The sequence below is a fragment of the Aplysia californica genome, unplaced genomic scaffold (genome assembly GCF_000002075.1).
Source record: "Aplysia californica isolate F4 #8 unplaced genomic scaffold, AplCal3.0 scaffold00046, whole genome shotgun sequence".
NCBI classification, from domain to species: Eukaryota; Metazoa; Mollusca; class Gastropoda; order Aplysiida; family Aplysiidae; genus Aplysia; species Aplysia californica.
In genome coordinates, this window is record NW_004797316.1 from 958,014 (window position 1) to 985,399 (window position 27,386).

Genomic DNA, 27,386 nt, shown 5'->3' on the forward strand with positions numbered 1-27,386 from the left:
TGTATCTTTGAGAGAAGGTTTCTGGCTGTTGTTTGAGTGACTGCTTGTAATGTTTAGTTAGATCTAGGCCTGATGCGCGATACGCGTAAATGCCGTAAAACACTAGATCTAGAGAGGATAAAAGATTAGACAAGTAAGCCTAATCAGCTGCGCTCGAAGAACTTATAACGTACTTGTTCAACGAATCACAAGAGAAATGTTTCTCTGAATGTAGAGAATGACTCTGCGTGAATTTACGGTCGGAGGTGGTCGCTTGGAAAGTCACGAGGCTGGGCTGTCGTTTCTATGACTATCGCCAACAGTTTCCTCCTACGCTATCTGTTCCCGAGGTTTATAGTGCATAATAATATAATTTATTACATTGAATCTGTCTTTCTCCCCCCCCCCCCCTCCCACGCCTTTGTATTCCTAACCCCAGTCGCGGAATCCTTCACAAAACAGTCACGTGCCAACACATTATCTGCAAAAATGACCCCCTCCCTCCAAGGGAGGTCACTAGAGTTAATGAGGAGTTGAGATGACTGCACATCCCTTCCTCCCCTTGCAAAGGTTCATGTAAACGCACGCTCCGTGTAAACACACGCTAAGGAGCCCTCCCGAGCACCGTGCGTTTAGGCGGAGACTACTGTACTCTACTTGATATCCCAGATATCTCTATCCTTTCACATGAGCAGAGCACATGCCAACACACATCCATACTCATCAACACATATCCAAAGGCAAGTACTTACGCTTCTAGAAATTATTAGTATGCACTTCTTGAATTGGTTACAAGTTCCATACTATTCAAATCTTATCGATCCAGTTATTATTGATGTCTCTTGCTGTTCTTCTTATACGTCCAAGTGTAAGTTTTTAAAAAACAAACAAAAAACACTAAGTCAAACTTGAAGCGAAATCATTATACAGGAGCCAGAGCTGCCTTTTGTTTGATCGTGGAGCTCTCACTACACCAGTGAATAAACAATGCAGCAGCAGAAAGACGGCAACGCAGCTCATACAGCTCTACATCATGGTGCCACTCCACAGAGCCCCATCTGCTTGTCTGGGGAGGACAAAAGAGACAAGTGTTGCTTTAAGAAAGGAGGGGGAAAAAAAGAAGTTTTCATTCTTCTTTTTTTTTGTGGTAGCATTCAAGATAGACCAGCAACAAAATCCATAAATTTTAGATGTGAAAAGATAAACCTTTGTCTTGAAATGGACAATATTGAATTTACAATTCAACCTGATCAATTCTCCTTTTTTAAATGTACAACCCACAATACCTGATACATAGTTTCAAGCTATAGTTCTTTAACTGGTAGTAATAACACTTTGGATATTTTTATAGCACTCAACCCCAAACACAGAACAAAACCTCTGAACGCTTTACAAAAAGCAACACATATATCATACAGTACATTGTGTTCCGACTAAAAGTCTGAATCTCTTTTAATCTAAAAACAGAAATGACTTAAGTTGAATCTTTTTTCTTTTAAATATAAAGGTTTTTTATGCCTCATCCATAAAATTTTGATGGTTTAGGAGGCGAACTTCCGACCTTGCCTGTCAAGGTCAACCCGAGCTGAGAGGGATATAAGATCCCAGCAAAAAGAGATTCAATAAAAATTTTGCCCATTCGGGAATCAAACTCAAGTCTCTTGGTGCAACAGCGAAGCGTCTAGCCACTGTACCACAGATACCGGAGACTTGAGGTGACTTTTCAATTATATCAAAAGGTGCTCATAAATACAGCTTTTGAACCATAGTGTATACTGAGAAATAATAACCCTCTCCTCTTCTTCCCACATCCTCATCTACTGATGTTAACATAGTGGGGTATCAGCTAGGAAATGACAAACTAATGTACAGCAGAAAGCAAAGCAAAAAACTCGCAAACAATGACCAAACAGTTTAACTCTTTCTATTTTGGCTGTACCCCCCATAGACTCTGTGCCTGTCCTGGGGCCGCCGCACCATATGAGTTGGAATTCAGGGTATATATTTCAAAGTCCTGTATTTCTTACATAACTCTTAGATTTTAAGGAAATTTGGCAATTATTAGGTACCGCAAACTGGCCTTGCACCCATGTGGCGCACAGTCACGGAGAACAAAACCCATATTTTTACCCTCCTAAAACACCGTGTGATCATGCATACACACAGACACTTGATATATCAGAAAAAAGAGACGCTTTTCCTCTTTTTAGTGGTATTATTTATTTGAATCAACGATTCTTTTGAAAGCAAAATCTTGTGGGATGAAAGACAACACTATCGAGTTTTCACTGCAGCGACCGCACGTTTCGTGTAGTGATTTTTAGAGTGACCTCAGTTGAACAGAAACGAGGAGCGTATGGTATAAAATACAGCAATCTTATTCGTCGATATTTCAAGATGAGAAAACGCTCTTTCCGGTGATTATTTCTAAAGACTCTCCTTAAAGAATTAATAGAGGAGATTTGCGTGTGAAAACTTTCGATGCTGTTTTTTTACGGAACCAGTGATCGGACTGACTACGGAAATATATCGGCAGAGAGCCCATTCATTCCTCTTCAAGAATAACACAGCCACTAAAAGCAAATAAAGACTGGACACTCCTCATCAGCTTGCAAGCAGGGCACCATGGCCCCAGTTTCGTGTAAATTCTTTTTCCTTCCCGTCGGCGCGCAGCCGAGAAGCCGGGGGTCGCGAGTGTTTTTTTTAACCTCCCCTTGTATTTCTTGCCATTTCGGTCAAAAAGCCATGTTTACGTTAATAAATTTCCATCTTCTGGTTATATGATAACCCTGAAAACAAAATTGGGCTTTTTCTCTATGTGCATGGGAGTGTGTTAACAAGTTTTTGTGAACGTCCATTCAAATTTAAGACTGTTATGACATCTCAAAGTGCAGACAATTCGCAATTTAAAAAATATAGCGTTTTTCTGCAACTTCAGATGATCATAACTTTGTTAAAATGAAGCTATATGTATAAATTTGGTATCAAAATGCTCAGAATAATAAATTCTATAAGATGGTGCAGTTAACTATGAAATCAGAGGACTTTGAAATTTCATTCTATGGTGCCTACCATTATGTTAGACGTTGAATGTAGTATCTGAAAATGTATGTGGTTTATCATCATCATCAATGCCTTTCACTCCTGGCAGGGTTATAGGCCACATACAAGCTCCTTCCATTTATCTCTGTCCTGAGCCATCCTTCCAAGCTCGTTCCAAGTCAGCTTCATTTCTCTCATGTCCCTTTCCACTCATCTCCTCCATGTTTCCCGTGGCCTACCCCTGCCTCGTGCTCCTTGTGGGTTCCACTGCAGTGACTGTCTTGTGATGTTTCCGCTGGGCTTTCTTAAGGTGTGTCCCATCCATCGCCACTTTCTTAGTCCTATTTCTACTTCTATATCCTTTTGTCCTGTCCTTTTCCACAGCTCTTCATTTCTTATTCTATCCTGCCACTTAATTCTTAGAATACTCCTCATAAATCTGTCGATAAAAGTCTGGACTTTATTCAGTACTGTCTTCGTTGTCTTCCAAGTTTTGCAGCCGTAGAGGAGCACAGACTTGACGTTGGAGTTAAAGAGTCGAATCTTGGTGCGCAGTGAGATGTTGCTTGCTTTCCAGACTTTTGATAATTGCTTGCTTGCTTCAACATCTGCCTCGGTTCCACCTTTACCATCGATGACACTTCCGAGGTAGGTAAAGGAGTCCACTTTTTCCAAGGGAGTGTCTTCCACTGTCACAGCAGGGCTTGAAACTTTTCCTAGCTTCACTACTTTTGACTTGCCTGGATACGTAGGCCAACACTCCTTGATAGGCTGTTGAGTTCCTTGGTCTTTTCTTGCATCTGAGCATGTGTGTGAGAGAGCAGTGCAAGGTCATCGGCGAAGTCCAAGTCGGTTAGGAATGACACTAATTGCACCATGTAGATTTTGAGGTGTATTCCATCCTCCCAACTTGACCCATATTCCCACGCCCACAATGTCCCCTTCGATTTACAGATCTACCTCTATCCATCGGTACTGCATGAATTCCAGTACCAGTCCCTTCACCATGATCTGAATCACTATTAGATTAGTCTAATTCATGTTCGTAATCATCCTCAATAGAACATACGGCACTTGATTCAGAGTCACTTTCATCAAATTCCCCCTCACAACCCAGCGCCACTTCTTGAAGTATTTCGTCGGTCGTGAACGTGCGTTTTTGAGACAATTTTCAAGCTTCTACACCCATCAAGAACAAAGAAACCGCTGTTCACTGGGAAATTGAAATATTCAGACAGAGCTACCATCGCCATATTTTGATAATTGCAAGGAGAACAAGCTGTTTGACGTGACCGTATAGCTGTTCTGAGGTTACTCGTAGCCCTGCCAAGTCCTGGTTACGAGTATACTTGTAGCCCGGATAAATTTGAATTTTCAGCAGCTGAGGACTCTATCCCTTCACTGTGACTTTGAGTCGAACTTAGACTTGTAAAATGGTGAGACAGACCCTCTAATTACCTGAAAATACTGTTCCAGTCTTGCGAGATCGACAGCAGTTTCCACACCGATGTGCTTGTCAACAAGAGCCATAATAATCAACAAAGATTTAATGGAGTCCACAGCAAAGTGATAACCTGGATGAGACAAAAACAGTCCATGTACGTAGAAAGGGGTATACGTTCAGTATGAAACAAAACCCAATGCAAATTGGTCAAGCAATAAGATATGCTGCAGTGCAAAATACAATTTTCAAAGGGATAACAGAAGAAAGAAGAAAAACAAAGTAATATGGACAAAGAAGGCCCATACTTTCGCCTCCTATCAAACATGGAATCTGAGAAAAGCTGTCTCCCATTCGTAGAATGTTCCATTTAGCTATTACTTTCTCATCTGAACCAAAGGCACAAGAAATTTGAACAGCTGATTTTTATTGCTTTTTTCTTTGAAGAAGGTCACACCAAATCCAAGTGTTTTATTTCTTTTCTTGGTTTAACATGCAACCCCACCTTCTCAAAAGCTCACCAACAATGCCAATTTTCACTTTACATTTTCAGCAAGAAAAGCACACCACAACGATATAGTAGGTATCTGCAAGCAACTGTTCCCGCCAAAAATATACACCTGTAAAGCAATAACAATAATAATAATGTGCAGTATAATCTACTTATATTGACATCCAATTTATCGACATTTTTGACACATCGACATATTTCCCAATTACAATTTTTCCTTCAATATCTTCACCAAACAATTTCTCTTACATCGACTTTTTTTTCGGCCCACTCTGCTTTATTAACATGCTTCCTGGGTACCTGGCGAACCCACGAACATAAATGTTGGAAAAAGCCACGCTAAGGGTCACCGCATTAGTTCTTCATGATTAAGTCCACATACCCGCCAAGTAGCCTATATCGACACAGCGGGCTTTAGTAGGTCATGTAGGGCCTACACAGTGTTGTCTCCCACACAGTAGATATACAGTGCCTCACAGACGTGAGCGTCCCGCGCGCTGGGCATCACCTCTCTACCCCCACTCCTGATCGCTCACTCCCCTTCCCCATCCCATTCTCAGTCTGTCACTGTTAAATGCCATGGTCAGCGAGTCAGTGCCTCGCCTTTCCATTTTCCCCAGCAAACGGCCATAAACAGGCTTTGCAAGGATGCTACAACAAAGTTAACGCTGGTGTGTTGTGTGCGCCTTGGGCCTCTCGGTCTTTGGTACCATAACCACAACCCCCCCTCTCCTCTGCCTCTTGCTAATTTCAAGAATCAAGGCTTAAAAAAGGACTGTTGTTTTTTACTGCTGACCTCCCCTTGTTTTTTTCTCTTTCGCTTTACATTTTAATCTATCAACATTTTTATATATCGACATCAAATCCACTTTCCAAAGCTTGTCGATATAGGCGGACTATACTGCAGTTCATTTTATAGCGTTTATTGCCATATGAACACAGCTCTATAGGTGTATACAAAAAAACGCATCAAGTCCTCAGTTGCAGTTCTATATAAAAAGGTGCCTTCCGACAATATGTTACTTTGCGGGATGGCTCTGATCAAAATTGCTCATTGTCCTATCTTTTCGTTTAACAAAGTCACACTCAATGCACTGGTCATAGAAAAACCGTCTCCTACACCATATAAATTGCAAACTACCAGAAAATAGTAAAACTTATGTGGTAATTCAGTTCTCTTACTGAGCCTATACATTGAGAATGTCGTCCCAAACAAAAAAAAGTATATGAGAAGAACAAGCAAATAATCGTTTCATGGATTGGACAGAAAGGAATAACTCTGTATGTCATCGAGTCCATAACAACAGCAGTAGCAGCAATACGGTGAATAACAGTAGAGTTCAGCACCATAAATACAGGGTGCATATCTCTCGATTTCTCCAAATCTTGAGTAACAATGACATAAAAGGATTATATAATTAAGTCTTAGAGGTTTCCATTCCTTTGACATCAATTTGAATACTTGAATGTTTACTCGTTAGCATTCTCTCCCCCTGTACACACAGTGTGTCAGTTCACGGTTGGGTTACTCTGAGCATTTTCCTGTTCACAGTCTTCTGGAACAATGGCAGCTTATTTATACATCTTTTTGTGCACTTTCAAACCTCCTAGCACTCATATATTCATTTTTCTGATGGAGGCACTTTCCTCACCAGAAATGGAACCAAGGCTACAACCTAATGGTAGGGATCAATTTTTTTTTCATAATCAAGCCTACAATTCAGGAAATCCCACAAGAGATATTAGCAGCATGTCTTTTCAACTCCATTGAACAGGAAAGGATTAAATTCTACCAGGAAAAACTCTCTATATATAGGAGTAATTACCAAACAAGGCCCAGTCACTGTAAGAGAGTAGGTGCCGCCGAATGATCTCCTTGGATTCATCAGAGACTATGGGTGGAGCAATACTGCAAGTTGGGGTGATCTCTAAACCATATCTGCAATGAAAATAAGGAAAGTAATTCAATTCGTAAGTTTGAAATTATTTGAATCATCTTTTTCATAACAGGAATGTCATCTGGCTTTATGAAGATATCTGGACAATACTCAATTGTAGACAAAAATGCCCAGCTGATATCACAGATATACATATATATATATAAGGATGACTATAAATCTTCATACAATTTTAAAAAACATCCATTTTTAGAGTTCTTGAAAATCAAAAAAAATGAGACACCGTTTTCACCATTAAGTTTTATATAAAATCATAATTGAAATAATTGAAAAATTGCATACACCATTCATACCAGACCCCTCTTTGTAAGTCTGACAACTTGTGAAACAGACTTCACAGCTCACCTGTCAGCTGCCCACTGTAAGATGGGATCCCACTGTTCTCTTTCCATTTTCTCTAACTCTGGAGGTTCCGTCAGTCTGTAACTGAATTATTAAAGATTAAATACTATTGCTGCTAAATATGGGATAGACAAATTAACAAAAGAAACTCAGCTTCTCAAAAACAGTAAACGTTATAGGCCTAACTAGACTGCATGTCAAATGACTGAAAAGTGGTCAAAACTGGATTCTATTCTAGTGGGGGTGGAATATGATCACTGGTATTTTAAACGGTCTGTTTTCGTTGCATAATGTTTTACATCCTAGTTTTGTACTTCTTTCCTTTTAACCATTTCAGCAGATCATATCACAAGGTGATCTTTTTCAAAGTATCTATTTCTCGAAATTTTCATTTTTCTGTCTTTAACTTTAAAGGTGAAACAAATTTCAACTTTGCAAACAACTAATTTTGTTATATTCTTTCCCCTTCAAAACTCTGCAATAAATAAATACAGTATAACATAGCTCGAGCACGGAAGACTCTAAATCACGCATCCGCCGAACTGTGCCTGCGGTCTCATTTTTTCTTCTCTTCTTTATCTTTGTAAGATATCCCTCAAACCATGGATCCCTCGAACTACCAAGGCTGGTCTTGACGAATTTGAGCTGTTCATGTTATACTGTATATTGCATTGACAATGTTATGTGCATGAGTAACAAATGTGAACAAAATAAAATTTCATATTTGAGCCCGTGACTTCGTTTCTATCGGCCATTTTGGGGCCCTGGAACGAGCATAATATCGTTCAATTTTTACTCTCTACCCTGACTGATTTCGAAGCTGTGCCCGTACATAATTTTGCAGAAAACGGAAATCCCACGACGCCTCGTGCTGTCATCATTTGTTATGTTCGAAAGAACCAGTAAGAAAACGAGAAATAATAGGGGCGGAGGAACGTGCATTGTTCCTGTCGATCAATTCAAAGCGTATTGTTGTGCGGTGTAAGACAGCGAGAAAAATAATGATGGATGAGACGAATCCATTTGTTTTGTTATGTCGTCATCAAATCTAAACATGTTATGTTAAAAAATTTAAACCAAGAAATGGTTAATATCGCACTGCGTTCCAAAGGTCAAGTAGTGGTAGATCTAGATGCAACCACGCGCGCTTGGCTAGATGTCAACGAGAGGTGATCCCAAAAAGAACGTACAACTTTTTTTGTTAATATTTTCCTCTTCATCGAAGTTTTGTATTTCAAATTTGTACACAACATTTGGAAGTCAAAAGAAATTTGTCTGATATTCATTTTAGATAAATCTTCAGAATAGTTTTGATCTACATAGCGCGTAAAAAAACCCCCAACCCATTTTCAGCTGTCGCCATTTTTGTAGTGTGACGCACTAGTTCGCATTAGGTTTACCACTAAAAATCCCAACGATTGCACCATATTACAAATTACAGTAGTCTAACAGGCCATCAGAAGTTTGCAGATAGTTTTTCTCAAGTTTCCTTTGCCTGTTGAGATCATGGTTAAAATTAGTAAAGGGAAGAGAGCTTTTTGTATTGAACATTTCCTCACCACCAACTCATTTCGTAAGCTTCGCACAAGGTAGGGAAATAATGTCAAAGTGCCCTTCAGGCCTTCTTTGATATCAACGTTGGAAGTAGTCCATCTGTTAGGACCTGTAGAGAATGAAAACTAAAAATTCCAAGATAAAACTACCACTTCAGGTCAATCACTTCAATCACACACCGTACGCAGCCCTTTAAACGTCACCAGGGTGCAGAATTCAGTAGATGAGCCCCATGAGACGTCTGTCCGTAGACGATGTCAGCAGCAATGACTTCCCTACATCTCAACGGTCCGTACTGTAAGGTGTTCCTGTTGCTTTGAGTACTCATGGTAGAGTGGATCCTTGTGTTTGGCCACCACTAAACATTACGAATGACGCGTTAAACTGTGTCGGGTACAAAGGAGGACATATAGACCATTGGTTCTCAGAATTCCAGAATTTAAAAAAAAAATTTTTTAACTCTGTAGGAGAAAAGCAATATCGTTTAGAGGTTACACGGATGGAAAGATTAGATTTTGAAAATAAAAGGAAAGGAAAAAACAAATGAATCATTTTATGACTTTCCTTACTACATTTTAAAAATAGGTGCATTTTTCATTTACAGGTGGTTTTTATAAAAAGCCATTTCCGTTTTCGAAAATAAGTCTCTTCTATGTGAATTTTGTGTAAAACAAGTTCTTTTTGAATGAATTATATCTGTTCCAAATTACAACATTCTTCTAGTACAAATTTTGAGCGAAATATTTAGAAAAAAAGTTGTAGTTTTCTTTTTGGATCACCATTTAAATTGATGATATGTTCCAAAATGACTACAAACATTTATCCACTAATGGTCATCGTGGTTATGTTAGAAAGATATTTGGTATTTTACATAGAGCATAGTAAAATGTGAATTAAGTGGCATTGTTTTCACCATTAGCATGCATTATGAGTCAAACTGAATCTTCTGAACCTTTGTTTGCCAAAATTTCCAAAAAATGAATTAAAATATGAAAATGGAAAGTTTTTCATTTCTTTTGGACATAAGTATGATGACACAAATGCGAACACAAAGATTTCAGAATTTCTTTTTTCTGAGATTTTATATGCTCTTCAAGCTTATGTTTGAAAATTAAAGCAATGAGAAAACTATTAAAATAATTTAATGTTCCGTAAATTACTTTTCAGGGTATTTTTCATTTTGTGTCATCATGGTTATGTTCGAAAGATATTACAGTAGTCTCCGCATAAACGCACAGTGCTCGGGAGGGCTCCTTAGCGTGTGTTTATATGGAGTGTGCGTTAACATGAACCTTAGTAAAGGGAGAAAGGGACGCAGTCATCCCAATTCCTTCTTACTCTCGTGATCTCCCTTTGAGGAGGGCGTCATTTTTAGCAGATAAAGTGACGACACGTGACTGTTTTGTGAAGGATTCCCCGACAGGGGTTAAGAATACAAAGGCGTTGAATGGGGGCGGGGGGAGGGGGGGGGGGCAAAGTCAATGTAATGAATTTGCACTATAAACGTGTCGGGAACAGATAGCCTAAGAGGAAACTGTTGGTCAGTCATAGAGACGACGGACCAGCCACGTTGCTTTCCAAGCGACCACCCCTAACCATAACTTCATGCAGAATCATCCTCGAGAAACATATGCTCTTGTGACTCGCTTAACAAGTACGTTATAAGTTCTTCGAGCGCAGCTTATTAGGCTTACTTGGCTAATCTTTAATCCTATAGAGGCATGTCTAGTGTTTTACGGCATTTACGCATGTCGGGCACCAGGCCTATATCGAACTAAACATTACACGCAGTCACTCAAACACCAGTCAGAAACCATCTCTCAAAGATACATATCCAGTGACCAATCAAAAAACATTTCAGTCTCCCCAATCCCCCCCACCCCAACATTAACTGACCAGCCCTAGACCGAGACCTATGCGTCAGTGGAAAGTAGGGTGTGTAAACGCTGTCCATCACTCTCATTGTACGTGTGAGGGGCACTCTCACCAAATGTCCGATTTTCTAGTAAATTCTAGGCTTGTCTTATGCAGGCTGTGCAGGTTGTAGTGGAAATTTCCCATTGCCAAGCTTAACTTGTCGGCGTGTTTCGCAGATTGGAGCGTGCGTTTAGAAGGAGTGACCGTGCGTTTGTACTTCTAAATTATATAGTAAAAAACCCGTCAGATGACGAAAGCATTTAGGCGGAGACTACTGTAGATATTTTGCAGAGATTCATAGTAAAATGTAAATAAAGTGGCATTTTTTTCATCATTAACATGCATTGTGAGTCAAACTGAATATTCTGAATCATTGTTTGCCCAAATTTTCATAAAAGAAATTAAGATATGAAAATCGAAAGTTTTTTTAATTTCTTTTGGACATAACTATGATGACACAAATGCAAACACAAAGGCATTCAGAATTTCTTGCTTCTGTGATCCTCACCATTTTATATGCTCTCCATGCTTATGTTTGAAAATTAAAGCAATAAGAAAACTGTTTAAATAATTTTGTAATCACAAATTCTTAAAAAATGTGTCATCATAGTTCATAGTTTTGTCTGAAAGAATTTGACTGGACGTTACGTAATGCCAGTTACACAGCTTAGCATGCCGTCGGTAGGTCTGTAAATACATCTTTTTGTAGGAGGAGATATAGGCCCTACAGCCTTTAAACGCTTTAGACTGAAATAAATTATTCTACTTTTAAGTATTTACATCAAAATTGCCGAAATTTTGTTATTTTGACCTAAACCAGAATTACAGGGATAGACCATTCACTTGTGAATTTCTAAGCATCTAAGTGTCGATGAACAAAGTGTTCGTTTAGAATTCTCCAACCCAGCGTGGACGCCGCGTGCTTCGTTATGTCTAACTCAGTCATTGTGACATGCTAATGTTACCGAACAACTCGAAATGTTGACCTGCAGTCAATCCAATAGGAAACCTACTATAAAAGTTCTAATTAGTACTACATACATGTAGTACTTGTATAGCAGAGAGAGAGAGAGAGAGAGAGAGAGAGAGAGAGAGAGAGAGAGAGAGAGAGAGAGAGAGAGAGGGAGAGGGAGAGAGGGAAAGAGAGAGAGGGCGGGGGACTGAGAGAGAGAGGGCGGGGGACTGAGAGAGAGAGAGAGAGAGAGAGAGAGACAGAGAGACAGAGAGAGGGAGAGAGAGAGAGAAAGGGCGGGGGACTGAGAGAGAGAGAGAGAGAAAGAAAGAGAGAGAGAGAGAGAGAGAGAGAGACGGGGGGGACTGAGAGAGCGAGAAAGAGAGAGAGAGACTGAGAGAGAGAGGGGGGCGAGAGAGAGAGATAGAGAGAGAGAGAGAGAGAGAGAGAGACGGAAAGAGAGATAGAGAGAGAGAGAGAGAGAGAGGGGGGGGGGGACAGAGAAAAATGTTCGTATATGAGTTGTATTCATGAAGCTTCTTTTATGGCTAATTATTCCTGTTTGAAGTGCAGATTCTGTCCCAGGGCTTGAATGTCAGGTAGATGGAAGCTCTGTATTTTTACTGTTTTCCTTTCGTTGTTGGCGCTTCTCAGCCTGGTTGTTTCTGAGGCTGCTCTCTTGTCACAAGCATGATACTTTTTTCCTTTATCATTTTCTCCATGTTTTCCTGTCCTCAGCTATTTCTTCCCAGATGCTAACATCTACTCCAAACTTAGATAAAAGCTGATTTTGCAGGTGTCTTTGTACCTCAATTTTGACCTTCCTCTTGGTCTCAATCTTCTTAAAAACAGGATTGTTTGTAGGGTTGATTCACCCTGAGCAACAAGAGCAGCATCATTGGCGAAGAAAAGGTCTCGTATTGTTGTTTGGTTTGTTGATCTTGGTCTTGACTAGAAGTCGAGCAAGATTTAGAAGCGACCCATCAATTCTCCAGTGGAAGAAATTGAAATGCTTCTAACGCTAAAAACATGGTTCAACTAGGTTGGAAGACTGTAGAAGTAATATGATTTTTAAAAAGCTCAACTAAACTTCATAGAATACATCCCCATCCAATGTATGGCCCAAATAACAAATTTTTCATAGAAAGTCAGTAAGATGAGGTATGCCATAGCAGCATCCAGTGTCAACAGGCATTAATTCTCCTGTTGTCCAAGGACCACTAAAAGGCTTTAGAATGCTCTGGCTAGCTAAAAATAAAATACATAACCAAAGCACAATACACTGCAAATTAAATTATACTCAGCCATGGGTTTTAAAATGTGCACTGGTGACGTACTCAATTCTAGATTGTCAGAGAAATTGTGGTACAACAGATTTCATGTCTTGTATGTGTTTGAACTTTCTACCCTGGTACAGAAGCAGTTCCTTCATGTCTTTATGGAGAATGTCTCTGGACTCGCCACGCTTCAATGGCAGATGTGACCAGTCATCATCAAATCCAAGTTTGTATTTAATTTTACCATCTAGTGTGTATTGAAAGGGTCTAATTGATTGGTCGGGTTGGTGAAATCAGAAAAGAAAAATACTTGACAACATATGGCTTCACTTTCCTACTTTTTTCCATCAGCCTGACATAATCAGCTGGGCAGTAGATGTGCTGTGAGCACTGTCCACCTCCATCTGTGTACGACCCTTCTCTAGGAATTTCTGTGTTACGGTCTTACCATTGACACAGCTGAAATGTAACATTGCCGAATTCATTGTGACATTGCGGTTCTGATACATGTAGCCACATTTGATGATACATTCCCCTGGAGTCAAATCAGATGAAAAAAAATCAGCCACACAAGGAGCAAATTCATTTGCAGTCAGAGCACCCTCGCTTTAATTTGAGACATAACAAACAGTCTTTGCTCTCTAGATTATATACTGTGAAATTGTGTACACGCAATTTCGTCTTGTAGTACAAAGCAGATGCATTAGTGCGTGGATATAGAACTATACTGCAAGTCCATTGTGATGCATTTGATTTTGGGGCTGCCCATGCATTTTTACTTGTCTGCTGTCTTTTTTTATTTGCCCCTTCTTCCACATTCCCCTCCCCACAGCCCACACAAAGATCACACCTATCTTTTTGAGGATGGAACAATGACAGGTTCATAGCATTGAACTCCTCCTTAAACTTGAAGGTAGAAAGTAACCCCCCCCCCCGACTCCTACTTTTCTTTGCACAAACAGCGATACACTGTAAGCTCTGGAAAACAGAATCCAAGTATAACTTACTGGAGTCCATCCGAAAATAGTGAGAAGGCAATTTGGGCAGATCACGAAGAAGCTGTTTAATTACCTTCGATTCTGAATTCTTTTCCCTCGCCCTTTTTCTCTTAACTGAACCTAACCCTCTGCTACACCCAACCCACATGTGAGAACATATTGAACCCACTAGTTACAGAGTCCTGTAGATCTCAGAAAGAAAGCCTCACACACTTTGAATCTGGCCCCATTCACCCGCAGACGGTACTTCATGAACCCTGATCTTCTGCTTTTTCTCTCCTTTTTCTCCACAGGCTCGAAACAGTCGACCAACCCTTTAACAAAAGCAGCCTTTTCTGATTTTACATAATCAAACGCCTCCTTCGGAGCAATGCGTTATCGCCGTGATCCACAATGGCGGGCGACCTAAACGGATAAGACTGTTAGAATTCTTCTGTCGTGGAAACCAGTCGGAATGTACAGTTAGAATTTCTTGATAAAACAAGACTTGTTGGTCAAAATTGTTCGAGATTTTAATAGGACGTAGCCATTCGTCATGTCAATCTATTTTAAGGAAAAATATAATTCGAGAAAATCTCAGAGTTAGATGGTCAGAATTCTCAGGAGATGATATACTCATTCTATATTAGTAAAAAAAAAGAGTGCGTTAAGCTTAGATCTACACATGTACTGTTGTTAGTGAACAGTCACAGTGTGGTGTAGACCAGATTAAAATTTGGCCATGCGGCAGGCCTGCGCAAGAGACATTATGCTAGGTTTCGGGCTAGATCGAGGTCTGCAGCACAACTCAGCCCTCTCTCGCTTCACACGCTTCGTGTGCTTGCAATGGAATGGCTTGCGTGGGCTTGCTCCCTCACTGCGTTACTCTGTCTTTCTCTGTCTCCCTGTCTCTGTCTCTGTCTCTCTCTTACTTTTTATACATTGTAAACGAGCCTTTGTCCCTGCTATAACCGGTTGGGCTCCGATGGGGCCCTGTTATTGTTGATAACTTTTAATAGAGACAAAGAGAAAGAAAAAACGGAGATTTAACAAATCCCTGTTATTACCGGATCCCTGTTATTACCGGGCCTGTTATATATGGTTTCCACTGTATCCATTCAAATTGTTCAAAATTATGACTGTTATTTGATCTATTTCCCAAAGGTTCAATCAGTCCATAAATACACTAAATGACCTTGACATTTCCCCCCCTGCAAATATATTTAACAGCATAAAAGAGTGACAGCATTTTTTCAATGTTTACAAGATGTTGGTTAAAACAACAGATTAGATACTTTCACCTATTGCCATAGTTAATACTGGACTGAAGTCTTGATAGGAAAGTTGTTTACATTCATTTCAACTGAAGGAGAAAAAAAGGCGACTGACAAATCTCTCTCTGACAAAAATGTCAATATGACAGAAATCTTAACCTATTAAATCACCCTTAAAAAATGAAAAATTTTCACAGCTCAAACGCCAGTCAACCTCTGTCTATGTTCTGAAGCAAACACAAAGCGAAGATTTACTTCAACATACCAAATGGTGTCAGTTTCCAGAAAATGTATAATAGTCTCTGTCAGCTGTTCCCTTGTTCTGTGGAACGGGTTTTCCAGCGCTGTGTTGCACAAGGATGTCTACAGAAAGACAAATGCCAAAAGTAGTAGAAAGAAGGTTATAACCCTACACCAAAATGTTAATATAAATGAAGTTCTTACATCTGTAACAGTAAAATGTTTCATGTCTTAAGAGATTTAGACTGATAATTTAAACCAGCATTACTTAAACAGCACGGTTGACTAACAGAATCAGTAGAAAAATCAGCAAGGCATATCCTCATTTATACAGTTTACTGCAACCCACAATCAAGTAGCAAAGACCGACAAAAGCATAGCCTCTGGGGGCTGAACTTCCAAACTTTCATCAAAAGTGTATCACAGCCTAATATTCAACAAAACATAATAATATTATATTCTAACAGAAGTTAGAGGTCTGAGCATTCCCCCCATTTTTCCTATATTTCCTCTCAACCAGGTATCGTACTGGGGTATGAAGTATTAATCATTCAATATGACCTATTCTGAAAATAGTAGGACAACTCATTAAAATACGGATAAAACTATAATAAATATTACAAAAATCCTGCTCTGACACACACAGATCACAGATGCAAACAGCAGAGTTCATTTTCATGTTCCAGTAATCGACATACCAAGTGCATGTTATGTCTGTTAATAACTTTGTCTTGTGAATTCCATTCTGTGGCAACTGCAAGGGCAAGTGGCTCACTGGGCACCCGAAAAATGTTTCCATGGGGAGTCCGTAACTTCCTTTTGTCCAAGTTGATTTCATACCATCCTTGAAACATAAAAATGAAGTAAGTCAAAAGTTATATAAAGTAGCATATACTACTGGAAAAAAAAAGCACATGTAAAACTTAGAAATTAAACTCACGTTTCAGTGTTTCAAGAACTGAAGATTTCTCATAAGAAAAAGCAAAAGGGTGTTTAATGTCTGCATCCAATTCGAGAAAGAATTGTCAGAGACATAAAATAAAAAGAAATAAAAAAACAAAATTTACCTTTTAATTTAATTGGTCACATCAAATCAAGCATAGCCTGAAAATTGCGCTATCTCTGACCATCTGCACAAAATTAGAATTCATGCCCACTTCATGAAAGCATTTCAAGCATTATATGTTCCGAATAAGTACACTGCAAAATAAAAATAATCACATGAAGAATATTTCACTTTTGTCCCTATAGTGGGGAGTGCTAATTTTGAATGACCATTATTTAAACACATGGACCCCTCGACCTGAGTTCAGAACATTTTCTGCTGATTTATTCTAAAAGTATTCCCAATAGGGTGAACAGGACATAAAAGATCAAGCTAAGCAGTACCGAAAAATATAGCCCTTTGATATACCATAGCTGAATGGGAATCTCATCTAAGACATTAGACTCATGACAGAACTAGTAATCTAAACATGGTGGATGCAATATAATTAAAGATTGAAAAAAATATTGCAAGAGAAGGACTCGCAGACAGGGCATAGGTTCTAAAGCCCCCTACAGTTTGCGGGCAATGTGCTTCAAGAAAATAGAGAATTATATAAGAGAAGCAGTGAGAAGACATGCAATACTGCAATACTGCACACCATCTTATCAGAAGCCATATGTCACTACACACTCTGGCCACACTCAAACCTATATCAAGGTTTTGTAAAGAATTAAAGTGTGTGAACAGCAGCTAAAGAAAACTGAAATGAATCCTTGATTCTTCAAAGAATTTGTCATTATATACTACAATCTCATGTAGTAAAAAAGGTGTAATTTTTTGGTTAAAATTCCCATCACGTCAGCAAAATGACACGATCCTGATGAGTTCAAACTATTTGAGTCTACTGGTCTCTGTACTATCAAATTGAGGTGCCAACAAATAAACATAGATCATACCATCTGAGGTGGCTATGGTCGCTTGTCTGTAGAATTTCTTCAAATTATCTGAAACCAAGAAACAAACAATGAAAGGCTGGGGAAAAAAACAAACATATAGATCTGCAGTGGAGCCCGCTTACCCCAAATACAGTGAAAATGAAAACAGCAGTAAACCCTAAAAAAATAAAATTCCTGATGCATAATAACTGGCTCCATGCAGTCTACTCCAATTGAGAAAATACAGCAGATAACAAGAAAACTACTGATAAAGAAATGGTGGGAGTGAAAGATTTTAAAAAGAAGGTCACAAAAGCCATGGTGCTTAAAACACCCATCAGAGAAGAACTTCCATTAAGACAGCAGAGGTCAAACTTCATTAAGACAAATAAGGTCCAACAAAAAGATCTTCAAGATAAATCCAACCAAACCTGACCATCATTATTCATCCAGTCCTCCAGAAAGACAGTTGGCAGTCTACAAATTGTCATTATTTACTTTTAAAAATCTCAAATAAAAAATGCCTCCCCCCAAAATTTTAACAACCGTGAAAAAAAAAGGTTAAGTGAAACTTGGTATAAAGTACAACGCTTAAAACTTACTCTCGGCTGTAACGTTCACTTTCTGAAGTCCTGGGTCTCATTTGTCATTTACTCAATATTTTTATTCTTTAAAAGCTATGTATGTGTATAAAACTTACCTCTGCATAAAAAGTACTTTAAGCTATAAAATTAACTTTTCAAAGGATTTTAACGAACAAAGGTTAGTTTGCAAAGCTCATGTAGATCTATATTATGAGAATGTAGAAAAATGACAAAAGGCAACTTTTTCCACACTCAGAAAAGCAAAGTAATCAGGTAGAGTGAGAGGGTGAGGTTTTCATATTGTGGAAGTTTTGCTGCCAGTGGACGCTTGCAACCCCCCCCCCCCCCCCCCCCACCACACACACACACACAATGTGTGCATTGATTACTAAAGTATATAAATATTTCTCTGTAACCTCCCCTGTCCACGGGATTTTTCAGGCTAACACACCACGACCAAGCCTTACTTGCAAGTCCAAAATCTTGAGTCCAAAGGGATTACGTTTTATACCAAAGTTTTACTGCTTACAACATCTTTTGAGGTTCACAGAAATACAGGTTGTTCCATCATAAAGTTTAGTGACTTCCAAAGCTTGAGTGTTCTTAGAAAATGCAAATTTATAACTCTTTGTGCCTTTTATTGTTTTTCGGTAAAATCCACACATAAATGTGTTTATAAATTAACATAAAAGTAAAAGGCGTTGAGCCCAAAACTTGAAATTCGATTTAATAATTTTCTCACTAATTTCACCTCTGACGCCAGGCATCCCCAACCTCCTTCAGTCCCAAAAATATCTTGTCTTCTTCTATTCAAGAAATAGGCGGGTAGTCTACTATTTAAAATTTATTTCACCAACAGCAGGGTAAACTGAACGAACAAGCTTTTCTTACTTTTTACAAAGTGATTTATAGGGAGTCGACTTCCTATATAAATCATTTGGCATTTTTAGGAGTCGACTTACAATAATCACTTGACGCTATTACTAAATCAGAGATCACATCCGACCTAATCATGACAAAATGACGGTGGTTTGTGCATCACTGTTTTGATTGCTCCTTAAAACGTTAACTCTTTAGAGTGATCAGTGGATTAATACATGTGTAGATCTAGAAATCTAGATCTAGATCTATATGATTGTTTGAACCTGAATCTCAACTAGACTGTTGTGGATTAAATTTCTCAAAACTCATTTTTACATTGGTATTGTGTCTGTGTGCATGATAATCATGATGATAGTGGTTGTGATGTAATCCAGAGATCCATCTAGATCTACACTACTGCCAGACATTCTATCTTTAGATCTAGACACAATGTGACAATTGGAGTGTTTCTGTGCTTGTTTTGTGTGATTTTGATTTTCCATTCAGATACTGCTGACAATGGCGAAGGGCTAGATTCTAGGCTACTCTAGAATAGGCTGCAAATACTGCAAACCTTGTCATCATGGGGAGGAACTACTCTGTCTACAACTGTCGGACAGACTACTGTAGGAGAAGGAGAAAGCAATACATTTCTGCATGGAAATTACAAATCTTTAGACAGAATTCCAGTTTATCGTTTTCCTTGTGACATCGAAAAGTGTAGGCAGTGGATTAAAGCCATTCGATGTCGACACATACGCCAGCTTGACAAGTTCAACAAGTAAGAGATAATCAGTAATATATAAGTACTCTAAGGTCTCTGTTAATAGTGTATATCATGCCCTTATGTCTATAAAGTGACACGTTTTGTTGTCACTGCTCAAGGTCAAGGACCGATGATATGAAACCAAATGTTATGGCTATGACTATGGCTGATGGTGCCTCCCTCCCGTATAGAAACAATTTCAATGGTGTTGAATCAACACACACCCAACTCATTATCAATCATCATTAATAGAGACCTTTGAGTTCTTATTTTAACCACGATTTGTACCTATCTGCTATTGACAATGTCATTGCGGGGTCTACATGACGCCATTTTAACAGTCTTCTCACACTATTACTAGGGGGTTTCACGAAAAAAATTTTAAACGATTAATTTGACCAAAAAATATAGATCTATATGTCACTAGATAGAGCTAAAGGAGCTGAGAAAAACAAAAAGAAACTGCATGAAGATTGGATAAAAGGTTCAAAAGTTATGCAAGTTTTTTGTTGTGAATTTGGGCATTTTTCGAGGATAATTAATTACTTACGTATATAGACAAGAGGATGGCACAAAAATGTGCGAAATTAGGCATGAGAAAGACAACTTAGCAACAGTTTTCCTTAGTTCAAAGAAAAAGTTGCCAGTAAAACATATGATAATCATACATTTCCAGAAAGGTTATGCAATTGCCTACATGATAAACATTGTATTACGTAATGTGCAAAGTCATGTGACCAAATATGGCCGCCAATATGGCCGCCATTGACGAAATGCGCAACTGATTTTGACTTAAAAGTGACATAACATTAATGTTTTAAGTCAAAAGTGTACAAAAGTATATATTTTCTTAATCAACACGACTAGGCGCATCTAATGAACTGTAAAAAAAGCAACAATAAATCCAGTTTATTTTTAAAAAATCATATTTCACCCCGAAAAAAAGAATGTAGTTGGGCACGGAAAACACGAACACTGAAAACTGAAAATCATGAATAGCTCGTACAAATTGCCATTCCCTGACTGCAATACTTCATCACCTTTAGCCCTTAACCCGAATTATGGATGTGTCGAAGACGTGTGTCATCTCCCGATGTATTTATATTATTCGTGCCTGACTTTAGTGATTTTGAATCTAATTCCCAAATGCCAACAGTCTTGAGCAAAAGTATACATTCTTTACATCGGCAAAAAGTGATGCATCCAATGAAAGTGAAAGAGCATACAACCAAAGAATAGATGGATACAGAGGAAGAGAACCAGCGTCTGTGGTACAGTGGTTAAGAGCTTCGCTTTCATAAGCAGGAGATCTAGTGTTGACTCCCAAGAGGGGAGGAAATTGTTATCTATACTCTTCAAAAAATGAAAAGCTTAACCAAGTGCTTGTGTTTTCGTGATAATAAATTATGTAAAGATGAGGTTTTGTGCATGCTAGTTTTTTTCACACATTCATTGTTTACTCACAGTCACAGGTAGGCACAGCCTAAACTGTTGAATTGTGTGATAATTGAGTGTTGAAAAGCTCACAACTTGTCTAATCTTGTGAGTAGTCGAACGAAATTTGGCGTGTGAGTTTATTCACTGGGCGGCTCTATAATGGCCGAAAAAATGGTTTGTCAGTTCAGCGATACGTCAAGCCACGACTAACGATAGAAGAGCAAAACCAGGCTATTGGACGCTTGCAAGCCGGAGAAAGTCTAACTGATGTTGTCACACATTTCAGAGTGTCACAGTCTACTTTTAGCAAGGTTTCACCAGTCCAACTCCACTGCCGATTAACCGAGAAGTGGACGGCAAAGCGCAACAAATCGAGCCCAGGATCGCTTTATTCAGCGTCATCACCTGCGGGATCGTTTTGTGCCTGCCTTTTCAACGGTCCAAGCGCTTCGGAATGTCATCAGAATTTCCGACCAGACAGTAAGCAACCGACTCCGAGAAAGAGGGCTCCGCGCATATCGACCTTTCAGTTTAAGGACATTGTTGACGGACCGGCATCGCCAACAGCGACGACAATGGGCCACTCAACACGTCAACTGGAAGCTACAGAACTGGTGGCACGTATGGTTTAGTGATGAATCCAATTTTCTCATCTCTCGACCCGACAGACGACATCGAGTTTACCGACATCGAAATGAGAGGTTCGCAACTAGATGCACCTCCCAGGCCTTATCGCATGGTGGTGGCAGTGTGATAGTGTGGGGAGCAATCAACCACACTCGCAGGAGCAACCTGGTGAGAGTACAAGGTAATCTGGCAGCCCAGGCCTACATCAACAACGTTCTCCTACCACATGCCCTTCCATTGCTTCAACAACCAGGGGCAATCTTCCGGAGGACAATGCCAGACCGCATACTGCCAGAGTAGATAACTAGAGACTTTCTGGCTAGAAACAATGTCCAGACACTCCCATGGCCTTCAAATTCACCGAATATGAACGCTATAGAACACATTAAGGATGCTTTCGACAGACGTCTCCGGAACAGAGTTGTCGCCCCTGCCACTCCTGATGAACTGTTTACCGCCTTGGATGAAGAGTGGAGGGCAATACCACTCCCCAACATTCGCCGTCTCATCGTCTCCATGCCCAGAAGATGTCAAGCGGTACTCCAGTCAGCAGAAGGCCACACCCAGTATGAATGGCCGCCCTTGGACGGACAGATAGGAGCATCCAATTGATTGTTCAAAATCAATTCAATTTTGTTGATAATCAATAAACAGCAATGACTAACATTTCAAAACGTATTTTCTTTCCTTCATTTATATCAACAGTTATTCAGTGCTGTACGATTATACATGGTGGCCAATTTGATTTTGCGGTTGTTGTTTTTTTTTGGATTTTTTTTTAACAGTATAGTATCTCTGTCTTTCCACTGTAGTATCTCTCTCAGCCTAGGTTGGCCCGAACAGACAGGAAGGGGGTGTAAAACCACCTACATTCAATTAACTAAAAAAACACACACACGAAGAAGCAAGGCAGGAAAGGCAGAATAATAACAATAATAAATCAACAACACAGAGATGTTTTCAACTGCTGGAACAGTAGGAGAAACATTGAACAAAAACAATATAAGCATACATAACAATCAAGAGAAAGATGTTTGCTTCTCGCCTCGACACCATAAGTATAAAAGGTAACAGAGGCTGCTAAAAATAAGCAAAGTACATAATAAGTAAACTCCCTACGATACCATGCCATATTACCAATTACCAGACCAGCAATATTCTCAGTCAACAACAAGATTCCGTTTTTTCATTTCACAACAGAAGTTCAAAGTAACATGGGCTTCTGAGCCACTGAACTTGGCAGGAGCAACAGTCATTTATAATATCCTTCTTCTGAGGAGCTCAATACTAATTATTATTTCACTTTGCCTTGCTGCCAAGTGAACTTATCATCAAGATTTTTCAATTTATTTTTAACTGTGCACCAAATGACTACTGCGTAATCTAGCATCTGTGTTTGTTGCCATTTTTTGTCCAAAAGTTGCCACAAAAAGTGGCAAAAGTTGTCCAAAAAGTTGCCATTAATTTTCAAGCTTTCAACTCTCTGTAACGACGTAATATAGCAATATGTTGATAGAGGTAACAATCTATACAGACCTGCCACTCTATGAAACCTCAAATCAAATTCAGGATCTCAGGGAGAAAAAAATCGGGATCAACAGCATATCACCAAGGTGACTGCCAAAGCTGACTTAGAATTTTTCCAGGGGTGTCCATAAATTACTTGGCCTATATGCCCCCTGAGTGTCTTTGTCTGTTTGCGCGCGCGCGCGCGCGCGTGTGTGTGTGTGTGTGTGTGTTTGTGTGAGCGCGTGTGCGCGTGCGCGCGAGTTATCGTTATTTTTTGTAAATCCTGAAGCATCACGTCAAGCACTCCTAGTCCAAGTGTCTATACCCCCCTCCCCACCCCAACCAATAAGTCCCGAAATACATGAACTTAAGTTGACCCCGACAACGGACGGTCCCCTACACGCAGAACTCACACGGCGATGCTATGTCACGTCAATGGTCACGTGACGCGAATGCGTGATTGAAACAATTTTATTAACGGGTCCGACTAACTGCGCGTTCACACAATACTCTCAGATGATCGACAGTCGTTCCACTTCTAGTACTCTTGGATAACAACAGGGGCCGACCGACCAATTGTACCAACAAATCTCTTATCCCTCATAATGCGTTCAGACTAAAGCAACGACATCGGCCGTATGTTAGTCTTGTCAGCGCAGTTACAAATACATGTAGTTCTGTTGTAAGGGTTAGAAAGACAGTCGCTCGTCCGAGTGTTTGGTGTGAACGCACAGTTACCAGACCTCGGACAAGGCTTGTTTTGAAAGTAGCAGCGGAACTAACTACGAATATTATCGATTATTTGTATGTCCCAAATTGTAACAGTTACCAGGCTATCATCGGAGAATTCTGAGTGGGGCAAAGATCACACACAACGTGGGGCGAGTCAACTACTAATTGCGGCATCGATATTTCGGGAAATAGTGCTCCGAGTTCCTACTGACAAAAAGTTCAACGGGTGCTTCCCGCGATAAAGGATAAGGCAGAGTACGTTTTAATAAAAATCCGACACAACAGCAGACTGGGACAAAAAATCGGGATACACGCGATCGAAATCGGGAAAATCAGGATGCTTGCGATTTGGAGCAAAAAATCGGGATATCCCGACTAAATCGGGATGAGTGGCAGGTCTGTCTATAGCACCACAATCTCTTGTGCTCTGTTTTGAGCATCCAGAACATCATTTGTTGTCACCAAGAGGGTAAAAACGTTGAAAATAAAGGTTTCACAATAGAATGAAATCAAAATTAAAACAGCATGTATAAATAACCACAAAAATTAACTAATTAGGGCGCAAGTCCACCTACCTGAAGATTGGCTGTTTTAACCCCAAACGTGTGTAATTCAAGAAAAAGTAGGCTTGCAGGATACCACAAGTAAATTATATTATGGAATCACACACAATTGGGGTGTGCCAGTGTCAGTATTCGGTTTTGGAGGAGACACGCTCTAACATAACACATTTATATTTTTAAAAGGGTAGGAACAGCATTAAATTAAAAGACATTATGCTGTAAAAACGCAAAAAAAGAAAAACGAATAATCAGAACAATTTTTAGAAAAATTAACTCACCAACAATTAAAACACACAAAGAGAGAAAAATAAAAGACAGACAGCAATATAAATAGTATGTAATTTACTTTTATATTCTCCGCATGAAAATAGATACACATGGACATCTTAAAACTTATCAAAATACATGTTCTAATATGTTTTGAAGTAGCTTTGTTGTTTTGTCTTTTTTGAAAACTTATGCGAAAATCTCGGCCGCTATTCGCGGACCAAAAAATACGATTCGCGGCCGCGACAAACGCAGATGCTAGTGTAATGCACACAGAGTCGGGGACCGCCCCCCTCCCCAATCGATCAAGATTTTCTAGTACTTGACCTGCGCTTTCTTCAATCAACCTTTTTCCTTCTTGGATTGATACGATTTCACTCTTTTTATCACATTGGAGGAAGACCAAATCCCACCACATTTTTCACTATACTTTGACTTTGAAAGTTTCATTTTAGTTTCAACTTTCTTATATTCAGTATTCAAATATTTAAAAAAGTATCTTTGGCCGTTAGTAATAATTTTGGTCACCCTTGTACTACTAAAACTAGTCATACCTTTGATGACAGTTGTTTGTTTACATCAGTTACTTTAAAAATCCAGAGTTACTTGCCCCTGACTTCTGGCTCTGCGGGTGATTTTTTTTGTACCTTACGAAGTGAACTACAGTAGTGTAGTAAAGCTCAATTTTCTTCTACAAAACTTTAATCATTTTAAACAAAAATGACATTTCTAGAGAGCTAAAAGATGTTTCTACCAATATAATGTCCCCCGGGAGCGTTTTCTATTGTTAATAAAAAAGAATTTTGAAGATAAAATGTATGTTTTACCATAACTTTTTACACAAGCGTCGTACAAACTCCGGGTGGGTTGCAAACTCTTCAGCATCCAATTCTACAACAGAATCACGTGATTTCAAAGGTCACCTACAACGATTAGCGATCGAAAATTCAGCTCGAATAAACCGCCCGAAACGCGCTGCACTCTAAATTTGTCAAAATTTGCGTGCCACGCTTTTGCGTGCAACGCGTAACGAACATCGTAGTTTTAACTCAAAAATCGATAATGTTACACATTTCTCCCCCCATTGAAACTAACATGGCAATAAAAAGCACATATATAGATCTAGACCTCTCGTTTCATGTTGGTTTTAAGTTTTATGATGCTAGGCTAAGAACTAATCTAATAAAGTTATGAGCCGAGAAAGAGAAAAAAAACGGGATTTTAGCGGAAATCCCCACTCGCCAGGCGAGCGTGAAACCCCCTAATTACTAGATCTAGATCTATATCTAGATCTAGATTAGATCTATAATAAATTAATTGTTGCCGATTCTAGTCTAACTACAATCTAGATCTAGAATCTACATCTAGTAGATCTAGATCTAGATAAGATATATATCTATATCTATATCCAGAAAGGAAGTGGCTATTCTCATCCGGGGTGAGAATAGAAAAACGATCTACCTCTCACCCCGGGTGAGACTTGCCAGCGTAGGCTATTCTCACCCGGTGCGAAACAAGACCTGCTTTTCCTCATTTTGGAATACTGTCTATCGGTGTGGATGATCAAATTGATAAAAGCCAAGAAAAAATTACGTTATAGCACAAAAGTAAGCTAATTTGATCGTCTTCAAAGATGCTATGGCTATTTCACTGTTCGAATCGAGCCGAACTACGCGGGTCGCCATTTTATTTTGCCCGGAAGTTCTCGCAAGATCTACTCCTCCCCTCTCTCTCTCTCTGTCTCTTTCTGAATACTGTCTATCGGTGTGGACGATCAAATTGACCAAAACAAAGTTAAAAAATGATGTTAAAACACAAAAGTAAAGTAATTTGGTTGTCTACAAAAAAGATGCTACGGCTATTTAACTTTTCTAATCAAGCCAAACTATGCGGGTCGCCATTTTGACTTTGTTTTGACCGGAAGTTCTCGCGCTACTCCTCTCTCTCTCTTTCTTTCTCTCCACTGCCCACAGACAAAATTGTACGCTTTTAGTAGGCTACAGTTGTAATGGAACGTTTGTTCACGGCACAGAATTCTACAATTTTTCTGTTATCACAGTGTAGAATTCTGTGGTTTAAGTTTAGGGTGGACGCAAAATTTGTTGGCCTAGATCTAGGCTATAACGGTGAACGCGCACCGGGTGAGAATAGCCAAAAGACTCGCCTGCACTATTCTCATCTAGATATAGATAGATGCATGTAGTATGTAGATCTAGATCTAGATATCTATATCTACATCTAGAGATTATAGATCTATATTCTAGAATCTAGATCTAGAAATCTACATCTAGATATCTAGATCTAGATCTAGATCTAGATTGTAGATATAGATATAGAATATCTAGTCGTCTGTTTTTATTTTTATATAGAATCTAGCCTAGCTAGATCTCTAGATCTACTACTGTAATTTCGACGGAGATGCAAGAAATATCGACAAGTGTGAACGTTCCTACCTCTAGGATTGTGTAAATTCCGTACAGATTTGACACATTCAAATACGTGTGAGATATTTTTCGATTTCAAGCATGATGTCAGAAATTTTTGCGATACCAAGGGCGCAGCCATGATTGACGATTGTTTTTGTTAGATCTTAGATTTTGTGAGCCGGAGAGCTCTCACTAAAAATTCGCCAGGTCACCTAATTCCCGCGACT

At 39.3% G+C, this 27,386-nt stretch overlaps 1 protein-coding gene across 1 annotated transcript; it reads right to left on the minus strand.

Annotated features, from left to right (window-relative positions):
* Window positions 1-657: 657 nt before the first annotated feature.
* On the minus strand, window positions 658-27,370 carry LOC101854149 (ATP synthase mitochondrial F1 complex assembly factor 2). The gene is made up of 8 exons (XM_005092463.3): window positions 27,187-27,370; window positions 17,409-17,456; window positions 16,163-16,308; window positions 15,490-15,587; window positions 7,277-7,357; window positions 6,800-6,912; window positions 4,480-4,595; window positions 658-1,045 (listed from the first exon to the last, which is right to left on the minus strand). Exons 1-8 carry the CDS (start codon window positions 27,296-27,298, stop codon window positions 902-904), a joined length of 858 nt encoding a protein of 285 aa, XP_005092520.1. The 5' UTR covers window positions 27,299-27,370; the 3' UTR covers window positions 658-901.
* Between the last annotated feature and the right edge of the window lie 16 nt (window positions 27,371-27,386).